Consider the following 22,495-nt stretch of genomic DNA (forward strand, 5'->3'; position numbering starts at 1 on the left):
CTGGGATTCAAGTCATGACCTTTTGATTAGTTGACCACCTTAATCACTAGGCTAGCACATCCCATCAACACCACCCCCCTCCCCTCCAACCAGCAGGAATAAGAAAACAGATGCATACATACACATCATCTCTCTCTCTAGCTCTCTCTCTATGTCTTCTTCCATCTCTCTCTTTCTCTTTCTTTCTCTCTCTCTCTCTCTCTCTCTCTCTCACACACACACACACACCAGTAAATGGATTTATCAGAAATGATCCAGAATCCAGAATGACTTTAAAGCTCAAAGCTGAACACCCGAGGGTTAAGGATGTTGCCTAATAGAGCTAACCTGCTATCCACTAGTCCAGAACGCTTTCCTCTGATGTACCACTTTCATTCCATCCCAAACATCAAACCCAACCTGCTATATCATATTCAGCATGCTCTTGTGTTACATCATACTACAACTGACATCATATTTTACTCATAAATCCAATCACATTTCATGTTTAGATTTTGAGTTATCAGGTCTTAAAATCCTTTAAGTGGGGGTTTAAACACACAACCCCATGCACGGAGGGCTAAAACACTCCTGAACCTGGATTTCCAGTCTTAAAAGAAAAGAGTTTAGAGAGCAACAAATAATGAAGGAGATGATTTAAAATTGATCTCTGACTAAGTTTTTAAGCTCTGACCCTGGAGAGTCCTTCCATAAATGTGAAATAGAATGCAAAATATATTTAATCATTGCACTACAAAAATAAATGAACCTTGTGTCACTTGATGATATCAACAATTACGGGGATTTAAAATCAGTTTATGTAAAACATTTGAAGAGAGAGCAAGAACCTGTGAAAAGATATTGATGTAGAAATATAGATAATGTTTTCTAAGCAAATACATTAATATTAACCTGTGATTTGCAGGTCATATAAAAAAAAAAAGAATCAGCTTTTAGAAAGACTTTTTCAGCATCTATATTAAATCCACCAACAAAATTGAGACGTCTCGTAATACAAAACACCCCTTAAAGGCATAAAGCATGAGAAAGGATCTAATAGTTTCTCCTTTTGCTGAGGCTCCCCAGGGCCCATTTCTCTCTCTACGATCTGCTCTCAGTGGGTGGTGGTCCACCGTCAGGCTCCAGAAGAACTACAGATGAACCAAAGTAATGATTTAAACCTTCCTTGAGATCCACTTTCAGCTGGAGACGGTTAGGCTGGTCGCTGGTCGTGGGCAGCCTGACTCCCCTCGTGAATTCTGCACCATTAGTGCTGGAATAAATAGCAGTGGTGTCTGTGCGTTCACTGTAAAACTCAGATATGAACAGGAAAAACGACTATCTAGATTCGTGCATTTTGTTACGTTATTTATGCTCATTCATCCTTTCTCTTATTCATTCTATAAGTCATGAATAAAATCTATTAAAAGGAACTGAAAAACGCATTCTTGTAACTTTGAAATCCAATCATGAATAATTGATTAGTCTGTTTTTATACAAACTCCTCCCTAGAAGGATTCATAAAAACACATACGTGAGTGAAAATGTTCTGAAATGTTCTGCACTGCTTTAATTAAATTCCTTGCCTTTCAGAAGTCTGCAGCAAAAAAAGTCGACATCCTGAACCTTTCAGCATCAGCTACTCTGAAAGATTAAAATGAAATTCTCAGATGTGGCACACTTTACAGCTCATTTAGCAATAAGCATTGTTGTGCAAAAATGTTTAATCGGATCGACGTAGCTGCACAGGCATACAAGCTCATTGTTGTGTCTGGGTCAGACGAGTTCATGGTTCAGATGATTGAGCGAGAAAAGGTCGGTGATCGGAGATACTTCCTGATGAGAATGACAGAGACTGCAGACTTATTCGGGCAGTCAGTTATAGTGGCCAAGCCTCATACGAAGAAAGCCAAACCGCCAAACATCTAACGTAGGTTTTTGTTTTCTACTTATAAGATCTCATGAGGAACATCTTAACCGGCTGGTCAAGTTGTCTACAAATCAAAAATACTTCAGTTTTAATGAGCTAGAAGAAAAATCCCAAGGAGTAATATCTTATTTCTAGCCATTTATGGGAAAAATCTTTACTTCACAATCTCTCTGGATCACATACAGACATAGGATAGAGTGCAAAAGTTAACATCCCCATGGTTTTCAGTTAAAAAAAAGAAAAAAATATTACAAAACATCATCTAAATCAACAGCTTAAATAAAATTCCTAGTTTGCAAAAGGTCAGGATAAGATACTAACTACCATGTCTGAATGAATGAATTTATTCATGTCCATAAATAAGACATAAGCAGTAATGCTTTGTATCATAGTGCTTACACTTTTCACTTGACACAATCGCAATAAATATGTTTATTTCACCTTCCAGTCGTTTTTAAAGGTATTTTTGCCATCAATTTTTTCAAACAAGACAGTCGTCCCCAATCAGAGCTCATGTCCGTAGCTCAGAAGCTAGCCTCTGGTCTTATGAGCTGCCTTCAGCTAAAGCTTTTAGATAAATATGTTATTGGCCACAGTGGAAGATCTGCTCTGACTGAAAAATCATGTACGGTTTAGATTACAGGCATCCGAGTAAAACTATATAGAAATCTACTGTCAATTTAGGCCGGACTCAGACGCTGGAAGAAAACTGCTGCCTTGACTCATTCATTGGGCTGCAAATGCGGTTTATTTATGTCCATTCATTAAGTTATTTTTGAACCAAATGATAAAATCATGAAGTGTTTTTCAAGTATATAAAAAATAAAACCTACACAACTCTCATTTGATTCAGATTTCATGCGTAAATGTTGGCATAAATATATGTTAAAGTGGGCAGTAGTGGCTCTGGTGGTTAAGTGGTTAAGGTGCTGGGTTGTTGATAGGAAGGTCAGAGTTTAAACCCCAACACTGCCACGCTGCCATTGTTGGACCCTTGAGCAAGGCCCTTAACCCTCCCTGCTTCAGGGTACTGTATCATAGTTGCCCCTGCACTCTGACCCAAACCTTCAAAGTTGGGAAAAAATGTATTCCGCTGTAATGTATAAGTCCAGTGTAAACTGTGCATTTGTTCTTGTTTATATATACATATATATATATATATATATATATATATATATATATATATATATATATATATATATATATATATATATATATATATATATTCAACATTACCTGAACTCAAACTGAATTAATGCAATAATAAATAATTAAATAAATAATTTAATTCCAGCCAACCATTTATTACCGAACTGAACCTTTAACAAGAAAGCATGATATAAGATGGTAATGATATAACCCTGTAATATTCTCCCAACTGGAGATGGAATAAAAGAGAAAAGAGAGTGCAATCCCATATTTGTTTCATTACAAGCATTTAACTGATCAAAGAACAGCTGACGTTGCAGTTTCCTTCCATCTGTAATAAGCTATGCATGGAGAGAAGCTGCAGTCGCAGATGGCCAACTGTGTCCATCCTGTTACAGCACAAGAGCACAAGACATTAGCTAAGATCCTACTACTGTACTACTACCACACTGTAACACAACGTTTTATTCACTCTATAGGGACATGTCTGATTAATCCTGGGATCTCATGATCACAGACCTTAATTACGGACTAATAAACTGAGCGATGGGTCAAGACTTAAGCACTACTTACATTTTTCTTACCTCATTACCTTTCCTCAGATCTTTAACAACTTCCCTCCTAGTATTCCCAACAAGGAAGGACCCTAACATAGCCATCAGGTCTGTTAGCCAAGATTATGAGCAGAAAGATTTTAAAAAGGAATAATTCAGGAAGTGAATTGAAAACGACTGCTGTAGAGAATCAGTTCAGCCTAAGAATTGGTTCTTAGCCTGAACATGATTTTTGTTTGTTTGTTTGATTTAGAGAAAGATCTAGAAATAGAGATCTAGCAAGTAAATAGTGGCAGCTAACGGTGTTATAACTTGGTATTATGATTAGCTAGTTAAGTGCATTAATACAGTAAAGTGGTAATTTGGTTAGCTAGTGAAGTACATTTAAAGAATATCATGGTCATTTTTTAGGTAGTTAAGATCATTAATACAACAATGCGGTACATTAGTTAGCTAGTGAAGTGTATTAATACAAGAAAGTGTTTCTTTTTTAGCTAGTTGAATGCATGAATTCAATGAAGTGGTAATTTCTTAGCTAGTGAAGCACATTAATACATAATGTAGTAATTTCTTAGCTAGTTAAGTGCATGAATACAATAATGCAGTCATTTTTTAGTTAGTAAAAAAAAATTAATACGATAATGCAGCATTTTAGTTAGCTAGTGAGAAAGACCTAGAAATAGAGATCTAGTAATAAAATGTGGCAGCTAGCATAATGTTATAACCTGGTATTATGGTTAGCTAGTTATGTGCATTAATAGCTAATGAAGTGCATTTATAGAATAGCGTGGTCATTTTGTAGCTAGTTGAGAGAATTAATACAACACATTTGTAGCTAGTTTAGAGTATTAATAAAATATTGTGGTATTTTTTGCTAGCAAAGCGCATTACATTAATGTGGTAATTTCTTTAGCTAGTTTAGTGCATTAATACAATAATGTATTAATTTATTGTTATTAATGCAATAATGTTGAACAAAATAAATAACTATCCCTTCAAAAGGGATCAACTATGAACACAAGTTTCACTTAAACATGAAAAGGTGTTTCTGAACTCGACAAAATTATCAGTGATGAATATTTCACCAGTGTGATGTGGTTTCTGTCCTTCAATCACACCTAAATGATCATTTCGGGGTTTTCTCGTAATACAGCTGCTCGTAATATGTTCAGTCAGCAGGAGAGTTACAGTATACAGCAGCTTTGTGCTACACTTACTGTAATTCTATGTTTTGTCAGTATTTTCATATAACTATGATATGAAAAAATAGCTAGTAATAGTTCCTGATTAAAAAAATAGCAAACTGCTAGCAAGATCGTGCCTCATCTGACAAGTGTAATGCAGCAGGAGGTGGGATTCAGATCAAGCAGTTTGCATGTACTGTACTATGCTATGTTTAAACACAGATCCATACAGAATGAAAACTTTTACTTAGTGATTGAAGTCATTCAAGAGAAGGGCTTGTAGTATTATACAAAAATCTATTTGTATTTAATCTAAAGTGACCTACATTTGAGGCTTTGAGACAGTCGTAGCAGTTTACAGGCTAAAGGTTTAACAGTGGCAACTTGGAGGTTCTGGGATATGTATCGGCAGCCAAGAGCCATAACCTTTCAGTTCCTACTGCCAAATTAGAGGGCTTATTTAACTGCTATATTTTAAGAAACTGTGTACTATATTTTCCAGCCTCTAAGACACAAGACTCAAGACATCATCAAACTCAGTTTAGCCAGGTGTGTTCAAAGATGGAAACACAAACATATGCAGTATTACTGTGTAGGAATTACAGTAACAGGTTCCAGAAGTTTCTCCAAGTATGCTTTGTACAAGCCAAACGTAGCATGTGATAACATCTTTACATGGCCTGTCAGATGTGACTTTCACAGAGGTAAACTTTAATGCTGCACACACTACAACAAACACAATGCTTACAGATTTTTCCTGTTATTCCACATCCCTCGTCTTGACTCTGCTGAGAATCATAGTACGGTTATTGCTCCGGACCAGTCTGGGTCGGAAACTCCATCGGGAGATGCGAAGTCGGTGCGGTTTGGCCCACACTCGAGCTCTAAACCTCAGCTATTCCATCCCACCTCATTTCATCCCATATGATCTCCTGCCAACACTGCAGGTTTAATCCATACAGAGCAGAGAGGTGAACAGGAGCCACCGCATCAGGAGGTTTTTGGACCTCCAGGAGGTCTGTGTTTCACGAACGTGAGAAGAAATACATTTGGCTAATGAGAAAAGGATATGCATGCGGTATCTGTCAGTGAAGACAAAAACAGGATGCAACATTAACCAAAAATGTCAGAAGTCTTTTCTTCCAAACACAATATCTGATTTCACAGTCACAAAAAGGTGAAGCATTCCAGCTTTGCTAGAATGACAATAAGAAAGACTTTGTATGTTCTCCGGTCTTTCTGTACTTAAAAGGGTCACAACATGACGACAGTCACCACCAGTGAATCCCAATAAGAACAGTGTGTTTCAGTGTTTTCGCATGAAGTAATGTATTCTTTAAAATGATTCAAACTTGTTTTATAGACTAATAGACAAATTTGTAGATCTAGCCAATTCAGCATCATTTACGGTAAATTTAATTGGTACTGAATATGCAGCATGTTTAAGGAAACTGGGAATAGAATCATATGTTACTCATATATTACAGCAATAGTAAATTGAGTGTACATGTACTGTACATTTATCAAATGAGAGTCGTAATGTCTTTCTGCAAAATGAAAAACACCCCAGACACAGCTAAAGGTCTCTCTTCTTCTCGTCCTTGTCTACCGAGGATCTACATTTTTTTTTCATTCTTTAAAAAACTATACTCAGTATGTGTGTATAATAAAATGTTTATGTCTATTACTACACATGGCTTCGGCTACTTATCTATCAAAGCAAAAGATTGTTCGGTTTCTGAACTTTAAAAACATCTAATCCAGGAAAAGACACAAAGCTTGATATAAAAACTAAGATCATGTACATTTACATGCGTTAACACATTTACAGCCTTCAACCATCCTTAGGGTCACGGTGTCTTAAATGATTACTAGTCACAAGTATAAGTAATTGTTATAAACAAAAATAACTACAAAACAGGATTACAAAAACAATCCTGTAGACAACTGTAGATGAGACCATTATGACCTGGAGTGATGTAGCTGAGGTTGAGGTTGAGGTTGAGGAACAGTCTGAGCCAGAATTCACACACCTTACAGACACTGTTGACATTTCTACCACTGGCTCTATTGTCTCCAGTGTTTCTGCTGGTTTTAACTAAACAGATACAGATAGTATTGTGTTACACATCTAAAAAGATCTCAATATTGAATATAATAACTTTGATACTTGATGTTAGATTCCAGCACTGGCTTTGCTGTACAGATTCCAGAGGTTCCCTGGATGCATCTTTGATAATCTACACACTATAGATACATACAGCTTAATAAACAAACAGCAGGGACTCTGCTCTTTCCTCACAGAAGCCCTGTTCATGCCAAATACAATCCTTACTCTTACATTACTTTGTATAATTTAAGAAATATTACACAGTGGAGTTAGGACCAAAACAGTAGGCCGAGAACGTGGCTGCCAATAGAAACATAAGTCACTACTGGAAAGCAGTAAATCATCCTTCAGCTGTGAAATAATGACGTTTCACACAGAGTTAATGCTAACAGCTTGTATTGCTGCTGATTAATTAGGCTTCTGGGTAATAATGACTAACGTAAATAAGTCTCGTCTCTCCCAATGATGGTCACAGATATATATAACCTACATACACACCACACACACACATGGGCTGAGGTGGACTCTGTACGCTGTTACAATCCCTTGTACACACATTCTGAGGCACAAGACCAAGGTTAGCATCACAGCATAAACACACAGCGCTAGTAATGTTGGCTAAAATAGTCAGAACAGTGTTGATCCAACTGGTGTTATGGGCGTCAGGTTTCCCATAAGCTAGGACACCAACCACACAGCAAACTGCTGTAAGCACTGAGGTCATCTCTATGTAGCAAGTTTCGCAGAATATACGAGCTGCTCTGTAAAGTTAATGCTAATGATATATTACTGGACAGATGAAGGATCTGTTCCCACGTCACACTACCATGAGATGGCGTTTCGGTGGTATTCCACAGCTTTGTGTATATTAGCCAGTGTGTGGGCTGTAGAGACAATGTTATGACGTGGAGAGTCAAACCATTTCTGAAGCCAGCTAACGGGAAACTGTATGCTGACTGACACCACAAACCAGAAAAAAGACAAGGCTAGGTCAGGGGAAGGAGGGAGCTGAAAGGACATTGTGCAACAGGCCACATCTTTCAGTTTCAGGAAGAAAAATGTTTCACAGGAATACAAACAAAATGTCATCAAGTGACTCCATCTCATAACTTAGCTTGATGATTAATAGAGTTAACAGAGATGATGATGATGAGGGAGAATCCAGGAGGAAAAATAGGTTGGAATCGATAGATTAAACAGTATTTATGTATGATGTGCAACTTTCTCCCCAATCCTTAATCTACACCGATGTCAACGTAACCATGGAGATTTAATAATATGTAAGCTCCAGCGTAACATTTCCACCTTCCAAAACACCCCCTCAACTATCCTTGGAAGGTTTAATTCGGATCACTTACACAAATGTAGATGTAGATTTCTAATAAACAATCCAGGGAAACTTCCTCAGACAACACCAGGCAGAAACCTTGATAGGAAGCAGCCCCTGAATTTGTATATTGATGTATATTTCGTGTATTATATTTCAGTTCAGACGAGTTATACAGATACATTAAATCTATAACACTGACTATAGATTTCACTGTTTTGAGAAATACAATACAATACAGCAGAAATGTTAAAATAACTCATATCACCAAAATCCACTGGAGAGATTATTGGTATTTAATGGTCTTTTTGAGACTCAGGAAACAAAAAACAGCCTTTTTGGAGGTGTGTATGTTTCTCACACTTTATAACATAATTCCAATCTCTGACTTCTCAGACACGAGTTCGGTCAAAGACAAGAAACAATAGAATGTGTACAATCAGACTGAAATGGTTTTCACAATAGAAAGTATACGGATGTATTCAGTTCAATTCAATTTTTATTTTGTATAGCGTATTTAACAATGGCCCAAAGCAGCTTTACAGGGCACTAGAAATATTATACAAAAGTTCAAGATTAACATTGGACTTATATTTAAATGTGTTTGTATTTATCTTTAATGAACAAGCCTGAGGTGACTGAGGTGACTGTGGTGAGGAAAAACTCCTTTAGATGGAAGAGGAAGAAACCTTGAGAGGAACCAGACTCAAAAGTGAACGTTATCCTCATTTGGGTGACACTGGAGGGTGTGATTATAAACTGTTATAAACACGAGAGTGTTATTATGAATAATGTCCTTTCTACAGTCAGATACAGTCTGATTATTGTGTATTGATTAGTAGGTTGTTGTCTTCAAACAGCTCATAGTGTTGCCGTCTCCTAGAAAAAGAGGGTGAAGAAAGAATCTCCAACACTTCCCAACTGACACAAGCTACTCATTTATCTCTATCTATCTATCTATCTATCTATCTATCTATCTATCTATCTATCTATCTATCTATCTATCTATCTATCCATCCATCCATCCATCCATCCATCCATTCATCCATCCATCCATCCATCCATCTATCTATCACATAGGCTGTGGCTGAAGAGAGACCCGGATGTCATGCCACTGAAGTTTTCAATTCTACGCAAAAGCAAAGGATAAAAAGTAATCTTTATAAAAATATTCTATTTTTAGAATCTTATAATGCAGCAAGGTGATAAAATACAGGAGCTGTAAAACATTTTGATCCATAGATTATACATTAAATTGATCCGATATTATTCCATATTAACCTTTATTATTTGATATATATAATTATTGAATAATATTATAAAATGAATTATGGAAATATATACTTCCAAGGTTAAATATTTAATCTATAGTATATATATTCATATTCAAGTTCTTCTTCCAACATCAGATGTGAAGCTACCAAAATGCAAAAAAAAAAAATATATTTTTCAGACACTTTTATACATAAGACAGAAATTACTCAATATACGAAACATCTGCGTGATGCGTCCTGTATTTGTGATCAGCGCTGTTAATGAACGTACCTGAGCCGGCCAGGGCAGTACATGTGTGTGAAGGCAGAGCAGCAGCAGGAGAGCTAAAGCCGAGAGCATAGTGACTCTTTCAGTAAAACAGATATCCACAGAAATCTGCAACCTTCCTGCGTCCTCATCCGCTGCACTTTCTCCGAGTGCTGAACATCGCCTGTTTACACACTGACATGAGATCCAAGACCTTGTGTGTCTGTGAGTAACATAAAATGCTGCAACACATCAAATACAGTTGTGCACAGAACGGTAAAAGTAGGAGCTGCTAAAACTGAAAGAGGAGGTGCTGCTGCTGGAGGAGCAGGGGGGGTGAAGGGGATCAGGAGAAAGAGAGAGACAGAGGGAGACAGGGAGAGGGAGAGCAAGAGAGAGTCAGTGAGTGAGTGAGTGAGAGAGAGAAAGAGAGAGAGAGAGAGAGAGAAAGGGAGGGAGGGAGAGAGAGAGAGAGAGAGAGAGAGAGAGAGAGAGAGAGAGAGAGAGAAACTGAGAGAGGAGGTGCTGCTACTGGAGGAGCAGGGGTGGAGGGGGTCAGAGGAGAGAGAGAGAGAGAGAATATTATATCAAGAGGAAACAAGAGAGACCGAAATATATTTGTGAAAGAAAATAAGAAAGGAATGAGATCTTGATTTAAAGATACACAGGACAGTTAGACAGTTAGGATGTGTCTCCTTCAGTGAAAAAAGGGATGGATGGACAGAGGAACAGGATGAACACGGTTATAAAAGCTCACAGAGGGTTGAAGAGAGCTGGAGAAATGTTGTTCCACTCCATACGCATCGCTCGGGAAACTTTCAGCTGCTTTGCACTTTATAAATTAAGACAATTACTATTCAATGTGTTGAACACAAAACACTTTAAAAGGAAGAGGTGACAAACAATGAAGGGGAATAAAAGACTAAAAAGAGTTACAGACAGCATGTGGCCTCTCAAAATGTCAGCTGCAATTAGTGTGAGGAAAAATGTAAGCGTTTTTTCCTATCAACAGTAAGAATGTGCACTGTGACATAATGATCATGCTTTCAAGCTTTTTAATGGAAGACCATTAGGCTCTCATTAATGCATTAAAACTAAAACTAATAATAAACTGATCGCTAATAATAAAATGTTCAGATGTTTTATAAATAAGCTGTTCACAGAAAGGGCACTGCATATGGTAAGAGGTACAAAAATACAGACACTGGGATGAGCTTTTTTCCCCATGGAATGTGAATGTAGTGCATAATTTGATATATTTGTACTTGTAGTGTTTCTTAAAGTGGGGTCCAGATATCAGCACCAGAGGGGCAGTAAATGTTCAGCATTTTGTTACAGTGATGGAAATACCATCATGCTGACCACCTTTACCAGGGTGGATTAAACTCTTAAAATAAAATAAATCTATACTAAGGCAGTCTGTGAAATGTATTTTGCAATAAAAAGGATTTCAAGTTGCAAAACTTTAGTCAGTCCCATTAGGATTATGTGGAGTTTTTTTTTGGATTATTGTGCAAAAATGCTTGATTTTGCTGCGTCTTTTTTCAAAACCTGTCCTGTTTTTTTTTTTTTTTTTTTTGCTGCAAACTATTTGAATTAGTGAAATTGCCTCTACAGGAACAGGTGAATCAATGGGAACAAACATAATAAGCATAACAAAACTACACACACATGGAAGACTGGGAAACAACTAGATGACTGAAACACAAAATTACCAACACAAAACTGAAAACATAAAACCAGTCACCAAAAACAGGAGACAAAACCGGTAGACCAATGACGAGGACACACCTGAGATGCCAGGTATAAATAGGGGAGGTAATTAGTGAAATATAAGGAGTAGATTTACAGAGGCGGACACAGGATAAGGGTCGGGTGTTAGAAACACACGTGAGGACACAAAACGTAAACAAAAGCACATATCGCTAGACATAAATACACCCTGCCGGAACGCCCCCTGGTGTTCCAGAAGGAAATTGTCCAAGCCATCATGACAAGCACAGGATTCTTCTATTAGACTCCCACCAGAGAAGACACATAAGTAATTTAATAACTTTTTATGATAGCGGTACTCATGTACAACACACGTGAATGAAAAAGGGATTTGGGCAAATGACTGTTGTGACGTCTCGGCCCAAATCTGTGGTCCACGTAATAATTCTGAAAAATCTGCTCAGTGACTTGATTTTGCATCCATTTAGCAAATTTAAGCTTTGGTAATGTTTTTCTTTAAGATGAAGGAATAATGAAATGAAATTGATGAATGAATAAAAATAAAACATATTGTAATCGAGCTCAGGAATTAATGTGCTGCCACACATCCTGCCTTGAGCAGGACCCTGAACTCAGATTGACGCTTGGATTAAATTTCTGCCTTCCCAGTAAGTCGCTTTGGATGAAACCATCTGGTGAAGGAATCAATGTAAATATAAAGCCACTCCATCTGACAAAGAGTAAGTGAGGGAGCAGGAGCAGCCTGTCTGGGTGTCATCCACTCAGTGATGCGTTTTATCAGAACTGGAGCTCGGGATTATTTCCACATTAAAGATGAATGTGTACACTATATATGTCTGTGTGGTGGTTTATCAGACAATAAAGTATACGGCCATGTTAAAGTCATCAGGGTGAACATCGTCTCTGATGGAACACTCAGTATGAGCTGGGGAATTTTTTATACTGAACACAACAGAAATTAACACCACACACACACACACACACTCAATTTTACACACACACACACACTCAATTACAAACACACACACTCAATTTTACACACACACACACTCAATTTTACAGACAGGCACACACACACTCAATTACAAACACACACGCACGCTCAATTTCACACACACACACAAACACACACACACAATTACACACACACATATATACACACAAATGCTCAATTATACACACACACATTCACACACACTCAATTATACACACACATACTGTATACACACATACACACACATATACACACACATACATAGTGAGTCGGTCAGTTCTCTCATTCAAACCACAGAATCGACAGTAAAACCAAACCTAAGGTCATTTGTTCCTTTGTGTATTTTGTGCTTTGTACTCATTAGACCATCATTTCTCCCAGAGCTATTTTGAAAAGTGAATTATTGAGAGTGTAACGTCTTTCATGTGCACCTTTTCAGTCACTGCTTACTTTATGACTAAAACTCCTAAAAGCCCCAGGAGCTACTTCATGTGTGTATCATACTATTCATGTTAGTAGTCCATGTATGTTATTTAATGCTGTGGATTTAATGAGAATAAGAAAGAACAGTGGTCCAAAAAAGCGGTGAATTATGACTTTCTCAAGCTGAAAGAAAGTTTGTTCATAGGCTTAGATGAGTATAAAATTATATATAAAATTAATCCACATCTTCTGACCAATCAGATTTCAGAATTCAGCTACGCAAATAAGTGAAAAGTTAACCTTATTTTTATTAGCCTGATATTTTCACCAGCAGGTTCTGGATACTGGAGGAAGAGCTGTTGCCTCTAGCTAGCTCTGAGCATGTGTGTGTGTGTGTGTGTGTGTGTGTGTGTGTGTGTGTGTTATTCTCAGCAGCAGGCAGTAATTGGCACGCCCTCTCACCCCAAGGAAACAGGTGTCTCATCACCATCAAAAACACGGCCCTCTGTTTAACAGCCATTCTGTGCACATAACACACACTCATGGAGATCCATTACTGGGGCGGTGACAGCTTTCCATCCCAGTTATGGTGCACACGCACACACACACACACACAACATACAAATCCCAGGAGCAATAAAAGCACTGTAATAGAAAGAGAAATCTCTCTCTCTCTCTCTCTCTCTCTCTCTCTCTCTCTCCAGTTTCTCCATTTGTAGTTTATCATCAGCACATTCATCTCCATAAAGTGTAAGATAGTTATTAAAGTTGTCTTCCTTCATCATCTCTTTAACGAAGGCTCCCCACTGAAGTCTCCTGCTTAATGAGGAACTGACAGGCAGAATGTCTTCACACTGCATGTGAAAGCAGCACAAATGCAAATTATTTTGACACGAATGAGTTCTGCTCTTTGAGTCATTGTTATGACAGCATGAACATTTACACTAAATTTACACCAAATGCCATGGAATCTGCCGCTTTTGTTCATGTGCAGTATTTTTCCTGTTTGAACAGTCAGAGCAATCAGTCGAGCTTGAGCTGGAGCAGTGAATTGATCTCACTGTGTTGTTCACCGCTGCATTTTAGTCAAACTAGGGGTCCTAAGCCTGTATTATATTTGGGATGTCCTTCTGGGTCATCAAATGTTATTACTTTTATTGTGTTAAATACAACCAGGTCACTGTTTAAATAGCTGACTCACTAAAAGCTATAAGGTAGTGTTAGATTTCATTCATTCATTCATTTTCTACCGCTTATCCGAACTACCTCGGGTCACGGGGCCTCATTGGGCATCAAGGCAGGATACACCCTGGATGGAGTGCCAACCCATCGCAGGGCACACACACACACACACACACACTCTCATTCACTCACTATGGACAATTTTCCAGAGATGTCAATCAACCTACCATGCATGTCTTTGGCCCGGGGGAGGAAACCGGAGTACCCGGAGGAAACCCCCGAGGCACGGGGAGAACATGCAAACTCCACGCACACAAGGCAGAGGCGGGAATCGAACCCCCAACCCTGGAGGTGTGAGGCAAACGTGCTAACCACTAAGCCACCGTGCCCCCCAGTGTTAGATTTGATAATTTATATTATGAACCATATTTGTAAATATAAATAATTTTACATTATTTTGTTGCATTATTTTATTAAGTTCCCAGTACTCAGGCTATGCTGTAGATTCACGTAGAGTGAGGTATTTCTCCTCAACCCAAAATACAGTTTTGTGTGTGTGTGGATTATATTCACAGTGTCACACTGCATGAGCACATATGCTAAGAGGCTGGTGATGGAGTCATAGAGAAGGAGGAAGAAAAACAATCGTGTTGCATCTGGGAGATGTATTAAAGCCCAGCAAGGCCAAACTAGTAGCTCTACACAATGAGGAAACCAGACTGTGCAGGAAGTGCACGAAGTTTCTTTACATTTTTATTTTTGAGTAACTTAATCAACATGTTGAACAGAGATGGGAGGCAGTGCAAGTGTCCAAAAAACACACATAAACATTTGAATTAAATTTCATGCAGAGGTCATTGACTTCAAGGTCCTACAGAGATAGCGCAACGTGGATCGTAACGTAATCGTTCTTTAACTCTTATTACGATTCGCATTATTCATGCAGGGGGGCACGGTGGCTTAGTGGTTAGCACGTTCGCCTCACACCTCCAGGGTTGGAGGTTCGATTCCTGCCTCCGCCTTAGGTGCCTGGAGTTTGCATGTTCTCCCCGTGCCTCGGGGGTTTCCTCCGGGTACTCCGGTTTCCTCCCCCGGTCCAAAGACATGCATGGTAAGTTCATTGGCATCTCTGGAAAATTGTCTGTAGTGTGTGATTGCGTGAGTGAATGAGAGTGTGTGTGTGTGTGCCCTGCGATGGGTTGGCACTCCGTCCAGGGTGTATCCTGCCTTGATGCCCGATGACGCCTGAGATAGGCACAGGCTCCCCGTTACCCGAGGTAGTTCGGATAAGCGGTAGAAGATGAATGAATGAATAAATTATTCATGCATGATTACAGTCAGAGGAATCATTCGGAAAAGAGTTGATACGATATCAAGAGATCATACAAATAACAATACTACATACACTGTATTGTGTGCCACACAATTTGCTTTAAGTCTGGTTCCTCTCGAGCCCTTCCTCAAGCTGTCTCATGGCATCACTGTCACTTATAGGCTTGTTCATTTGGGAGTCTATTACAAAGGCTTTTATTTATTTGCATGGCTCTATCTTTCTATCGTCTCTCTCTCTCTCTCTCTCTCTCTCTCTCTCTCTCTCTGCTTACAAGTAAATGGCAGGTTAAAATATTTGTGGACATCTGTAGAATAGAAGACTTTATTTTGTCACATATACATTACAGCACAGTGAAATCCTTTCTTCACATATCCCAGAGTCAGACATGATACAGGTCACGATAAAGGCCCAACAGTGGCAGCTTGGCAGTGCTAGGGCTTGAACCCCAATCTTCTGTTCATTTTTACCTCACCATATAACAAGGATTTAAAATTTGGCAACATCTCATCATCGTCAAGTTCTGATTGTTTTTGTTTCCAGAAGTGTGAAATAATTTCTGGCACGATGTAAAGTGACCCATCTGGTTTGCGAGCGTGTGAAATGTGAAAGCCAAAAGTACATTTCAAAACAACATCCTCCAAACTCTTGGGTGCAATTTTCAGCTTGGAGAAAAGTCCTCAGACTTTGCAAGTGAACTTCGTAATTATATAGATTATTCTGGCCACAGTAGTTACTACGGCTCACACTTTATGTACGGAAATTTGGATGTGTTGTTAGATCCGTAATGACTGAGGCGAGAGTGATGAGAAAAATGTCCTGAGAGGACATGAGGAAGAAACTTTCAAAGTTGCGGATCTTCTTTATGATCACAGCAGCATCCAGGTGAGATTATCCACTGAAGAAATAAGTATACTGTTGCACCACAGTGCGAAAGGAGAGGTATCAGCAGGAGCATAAGACGTTCATCAGCCACAGTGAAGCCAGAGCAGCATACAGATTTTAGTGCTGAGATAATTTATGATGCCTGAGGGCCTTTCTCTCCATCACAGATGACCTACGTTCCCTCCATCCTTCCCTGGTTCAGAGCTCTGAGGAGCAACATGGCTGCCAATGTGTGCTTGTGTGAAACAGAGAGATGAGAGATAGTATGTTCAGATGTGATAGCTCCAAAGTGGCTGGATTTCAGATCCCCTGTCTCTCAGTTTAACAAGAGCACCACAGACACCCGGGACACAATGCATAAACCAGATGGGCTTACTGGGAGAGCACTGGGGACAACTCAAGATCCACATGTTTTTTTTGGGGGCTTTTTTCACAAAACTGGATTTCTCATACACCCTGACACCCACTTGCAACCTTCTCAGCTGCACATCCATACACTCTCTTCCTTATCAAAAGGTGCTTTTTCTGCTCCTTGCATATGAAACGTTTCAGAGGAAGCCATTCCGATAGCAGCAGAAAGTTTATCCATGGTCACGATGCAGACGGATTGGGTGGGAGGGTTTAAAGTCACATTGCAAGTCTCCAAATCCTATTCTCAAATTGATTCGATACTGAAATGAACTAGAGCACGTACTGTAGATATCAGATGATGAGAGCACACGTCGGACAAAGCTGTCAATCAAAACAGAAGAAAGGAGCTGCCTGTGAATGGCGTACAGTAACTCTCAGGCTCCTGGGAACACTGCTGGAATGAAGCTGTAAACTAAACTCTTCACTCCCTAATTGTCAAACCTGACTAAAGGAACAGCTCCAAAAACAACGCCGGTATTCCGGTGCACAGGGAAGGCGAGTGACAGAATTGGGTTACACTGTGTACACCACAGCATTCTCACATTTTCTATAACAGCAGCTCGGACAGCTATATTAATGAACTTGTTCTGACATGTTATCGTTTCTATAGCAACAAATCGATCAGGGACTTGTGATGATGATGATGATGATGATGATGATAATGATGGAGACTGTCCATGATATAAATCTAATAATAAACAAAAGTGTTGGTATAGGATGAAAACCTTTTCTGTCAGAAGGGGTTCAGAGAAAAACTTTAAGGAAGTAAGTACGGTCATTTTTGATTTCTTCTACTTCAAGCGAAAGAGTGAAAGAAAGAGAAGCTGGTGAAGAAAAGATTACAGCTGCTGTAAAGTACTGTAAGTGAAAACAGAAGCTTGTTTCGTGGTCATTCCACATCATTAAATGCAACTATAAAAGGATAAATAATGTCATAATAATAAAAAAAAATTCTCTCATTAGTGGTATAAATTATTTCAGGATGTTCTGCTGTTGGAAAACAATCGTAACGCGTAGTCGACTGAAGTTAGCTGACAAATAATGAATTATTTAAACCAAAATTTTTTCACAAAAAGCCTCGATCTTGTTCGTACACAACAGTTGCTTCACACACTCACATACAGTTCTTTATAAAGAAGATTCCTTATAATCCGACAAAACTTCCACAAAGCCGCGGGATTTGTCTACTGTTCTGCTCCTTGAGCCATGTGGAATTCAGGCCATTGAGATGAAGACCAAAACAAACTGCAGAGAGAGAAGAAAGAGCGAGTTCGCTTCTTCAAATATTGGCACTTTATTCATTCATTAAGGGCTGCATTCAGTCTGTGAAGTTCAAAATGTGCATCAATATTTACACAGAGAACAATTTAGACCAGATTTACACAGGTGCTTAAGATGATTTTCTGGTTTAATGTTTCTTTTTTTCCGGTTAGCAAGAAAAGCGTTAGTGTTCCGTTAGAGACGATACGACCGATCTAAAATTCATTATTCACTAGACGCTAGAGTACTTAGCGCAGAGTGCAAGTGTGCAGAGTGTATAGTACGCCATTTGGATCTGTTTGGATATGTTTAAAGAAGTTTTATCAGGTTACTTTTATTTTAGGAACACGCTGAAATTTCTCTTGATGATATTTTCTCAGTGCTCGGTTCATCGACGCCTATCCTTCATAGCATAAAGTTGGATTGTGTCACTTTTTACAATCTGGAGTCAGAGTCAGAGTGTTGGATAAAACTCTGTAGTGAGTGATGTATGGCCTTCTTTCATGTTGGTTACATCCTTTACTCACACACATGCTACAGACAAAGGCTAGGTTGAGGGGAAAAACTGGATTGGTCCTCTAAAAGCTGCCAACCGAGTGATAAAGTGTTCTTTGCTAAAGCCGGTGTGCATGCAGTGAGCTGTCTCACTTTTAATCACTCGGCTTACTACAGTGGGAGAAACATTTACAGATTCTCTTCGGGGCCAGAAAACGCTGAAACAGAAATCCTTCCTTCTATGCTGCAGGAGTGACTGCTACTATTACGCGACAAGCTACAAATCGCAGCAAGAAAAAAGCGAATGTGGAGAGTGCCAAAAGGCAGCATTAGTCATGTTCTTGGACAGTTCTTGTGGAGAAATTCTCACACGGAAAACAGAGTTGCAGAGCTAAGCCGTGCTGGAGAGTCAACAAGTACAGGGTTTTGCTTTCTTCATCTTTACAGGATGTTAGAGAACTCCAGCTTGTCTGGAGCCAAGAAGAGATTGAAGAGATTCATGTTTGATCTGCAGCCTGAAGGCCAGTTCCAAAAGCTCTTGTAGTTTTCTCTGCCTGAGATAGATGAGGAAGCCAGTCTTGTGGGACAGTTGGCTGTGCCCGCTCTCTGATTTGACTGTCTACATCCCTCCAAAAACAAGCTCTACATGCAGTTTCATCATGTATGTGACCACATACAATATTTGAGGTCAATTTTATTTGCAGATTTATTCTGACACTCTTGTGATGTTGGAGACCGAGAGGGAGCAACGGGGCTGTAGTATAAAAACAACCACAAGTGCTCTCTCTCTCTCTCTCTCTCTCTCTCTCTCTCTCTTTCTCCTGTCTCTCACTGTCTCTCCTGTCTCTCTCATTCCTTTACTTCCATTCACTCTGTTTAGGGTTACTGTTCAGGGGTCAATGATGTGGTGGGGCACGAGAATATTGTCTCTGCCTCCCGAATGAAGAGTGCAATTGTGATTTCTTTGAGCAATGTTCATGACAAATGAGGAATAACTGACTGAAAAAGGCATCGCAAGTAATAATGAGCATAAAATAGTTTCTCTCCTCGGTTCCCTGATAAAAAAATCTTCAAATCCTGTCGAATGTCCCTCCTTTCTCGGTTCGGGCGAATGGCCTCGATCATTAAGAAAATCCCGCTTGGTTATGAGTCTCCACTGGTCACATGGTGTCTTCTAAGAGAATGGGTTTTATGTTTTTAAAGAAGTAATGGAAGAACTAAATGCTGTTCTGCTCTGTGAAGAGCTAAATGCTTTTTTTATGTTCTGTGTTGATGGACTTGATTATAGAATATATGTGTGGTAAAACAGGGCATATTTTTCGGGCCTGCCTTGACGTGACCCAGGTGTTTCTGGGGTCGTTCCCCCTGCGATTACAGTTCGGCCGGCTGTTGAGGGCCCCGGAGCTGCTGATGTATCAGAACTGAAGGAGAGTGAGCCCAAAGCCTAGCCTACAGCCCAGAAGACCACTAGAGCTTCAACATCACCTGGACAACTAGAGCTTCAACATCACAAGCCAGTGGGCAGATGGGGAGACATGGAGATGGTGAATGAGCTCTTTTTTAAAGTTCCAACTAAAAGGGAAACTAGACAAAGGGACAAAGAGAGAAACAAGCAAAAAAGACATAAAGGTGGAGGAAATTAATCAGACAGTAATGATTGAATGTCAGACTCTCCAGAGTAACAGATAAATGTCATTTACAGTGCTGAAGACATTTAAGATTTTTTAACAACCACCAAATGGTATGTTGCAATTGAATAGTTTTTCCCTGACCGCAAACAGTTTGTGCATGACGTCAAACGTTTTAGAAGAAAAGGAGCTTTTATCGATGTGGAAATCTTTAATCTGAAACACTCTGATGGTGACCAGTAGAATGTGTGGAGTTTTTTATGTTAATGAATAAAATTTACATCATAACTGTTTAGTCACAATTTTATTTGTTCTTATTCAGTAGAAGAGATTTAAAATGTTAGGCTTTTAAAGGTGAAAGCTTTTAATGAGAATGAGGTTTTTGTTTGTATCTGTGTGTGATAAACTAAACAATGCGATTGCTAGCTGCAACACTGCTGATATTTTAATTTTAGGTGGAGATTTTATCTCTACAACAGATAATTCCCTCATGTGGCTTCCCGTAAGCCTCTTGGAAATGATGGAGGCCCATGAGCAATAAAAGGAGAACTTTCAATAAAAAACAGAGACACATGGGCCCGTGACATTCTCATTCCAATGCCATGCCACACTCTCCCTGACAAGAATGGATCGGTTTTATGGTTTTAAACATCAGCTGCTGTTTTTGTTCCAGTTTAGGTGTTTTATTGTTCCAGTTTGAGTGTTTTATTGTTCCAGTAGGCATCTCTGACCACAGAATGGTACAGTGTACCATCAGTAAAGAAAACGTAAAGCCTAGGAACGCCTACTGGTATATTACCACTGCACTGTTAGAAGTAATTTTACTTTTACTTATTTATGGATTTTTTTTAAATCAGAGAAGCTTTTAGCTCACTACAGAAGTGCTGGGATGTGACTAAAACACACGTCAAAGTTTTTTCAACAGTACACTCTCAACATCACAAGAGACATTGTTAGATCTCTGAAAGCTCTGGAGATCGGAATAGTGTAACTCCAGGATTTGGAGGTCACAGGAGATTGAGGGCATATTGAGGGCATTTTCAGTTACATCCCTACTACATAATGCAGGAAAAGTTGTGTGTGCTCTGATTGATGCTACTTTAGGTCAGAATAAATGCTCCATGTCAGGATCGAGGCTTTGTTACACAACCACAAAAACCAGCTCAATGCCCATAAATAACACATGACACATAAAACACCAGCAGTACTCCAACACAGCACATGACATCATTCATTCAGGGTCATTTTGCCAATCAGGTTTGCCGCAGCAACGCTGGCCTCATGCGTTGGTCTGTGTGGTGGCGTAATTTACGACACTGACCTCTAACAATCTCCAAGGGCGTGCATTCCCAGGCAGCAAAGACAAATCTGAGCAGCCCCCGCTGACATTCCGGCATGCAACAGCAAGACTAAAGCCAATGCTGCGGGACATGAGCCAGATATCTGTTCTAACCTGAAGGGCATTACATCTTTACTCTGAGAAATATATGCATTTCACCCAGCTCTAAAAGATTTAAAACTGGCCACTGGAACAAAGATCAAGAAAACAAATCCAAGAGCATTAATACCCCAAATCAATGAAACTCAGGGATTAAAAAAAACAAACTTACTGATGATGTAGAGCCACACACATAGACCTAAAGGCAAAGAAACCTTCTGGTGTTCTACAGCCATACACACAGCCCTAAAAGCAAAAAAAATTACCGGTGTCACAGCCACACACACAGCCCTAAAGGCAAATAAACATACTGGTAATCTACAGCCACACACACAGCTCTAAAGGCAAATAAACATACTGGTAATCTACAGCCACACACACAGCTCTAAAGGCAAAGAAACCTGCTGGTGATCTACAGCCACACACAGACCTAAAGACAGAAAATGTTTCCCAGTTTCCCACAAACTCAAAGCCCCAAAGGCAAATAAATATACTGGTTATCTAAAGGCATTGAAACCTTATTGAGTACCACAGTCATTCATTTTCATACATTTTCTCACACACAAAAGCACCAAAAGCTAATATTCTCACATGCAGAGAAGCCTATAGGGCACTGTATGAACTGTATGAACTTGATAAAGTTCTCTCACATGTAGCAGCCACCCTAGAAGCGACTTGATCAGGATTTTTCCCATTTAGCCATAAGGACACTTGATAACGTTTTCTCCACTCAAAGTTTTTTCTTATTCATTTAATCATAAAGGTATAACACATTCTGAAACACTGAACTCTTTTTTTTTATAAGAGAACATGTTTACATTTTGTTTGCATCACAAGAAGAAACTGTTGAACCAGCAGTTTGAGTTTTATCAGCAATTTCATCTTAGAAAGTGAATATTTAGGACAGAAATCAGTGAAAATAAATGCAAAAGCTAAAAGCAAACAAACAAACATACATACA

The 22,495-nt window shown here is 39.1% G+C and overlaps 1 protein-coding gene across 2 annotated transcripts in view; it reads right to left on the reverse strand.

The window, feature by feature from the left end:
- adamtsl7 (ADAMTS-like 7) overlaps positions 1–22,495 on the reverse strand; it is a 42,770-nt gene that overhangs the window by 10,521 nt on the left and 9,754 nt on the right. Inside the window, exon 1 of one of the 2 annotated variants that reach the window (XM_060878327.1) lies at positions 9,779–9,913. The exons of the other annotated variant lie outside the window; for it this stretch is intronic. Coding sequence (XP_060734310.1) covers positions 9,779–9,847 — 69 coding nt within the window. The 5' untranslated portion in view covers positions 9,848–9,913. Of the gene's footprint in view, positions 1–9,778; positions 9,914–22,495 lie in introns of those variants that run through there. 2 annotated transcript variants of the gene reach the window in all.

This window comes from Tachysurus vachellii, chromosome 9 (genome assembly GCF_030014155.1).
Source record: "Tachysurus vachellii isolate PV-2020 chromosome 9, HZAU_Pvac_v1, whole genome shotgun sequence".
Taxonomy (NCBI): Eukaryota; Metazoa; Chordata; class Actinopteri; order Siluriformes; family Bagridae; genus Tachysurus; species Tachysurus vachellii.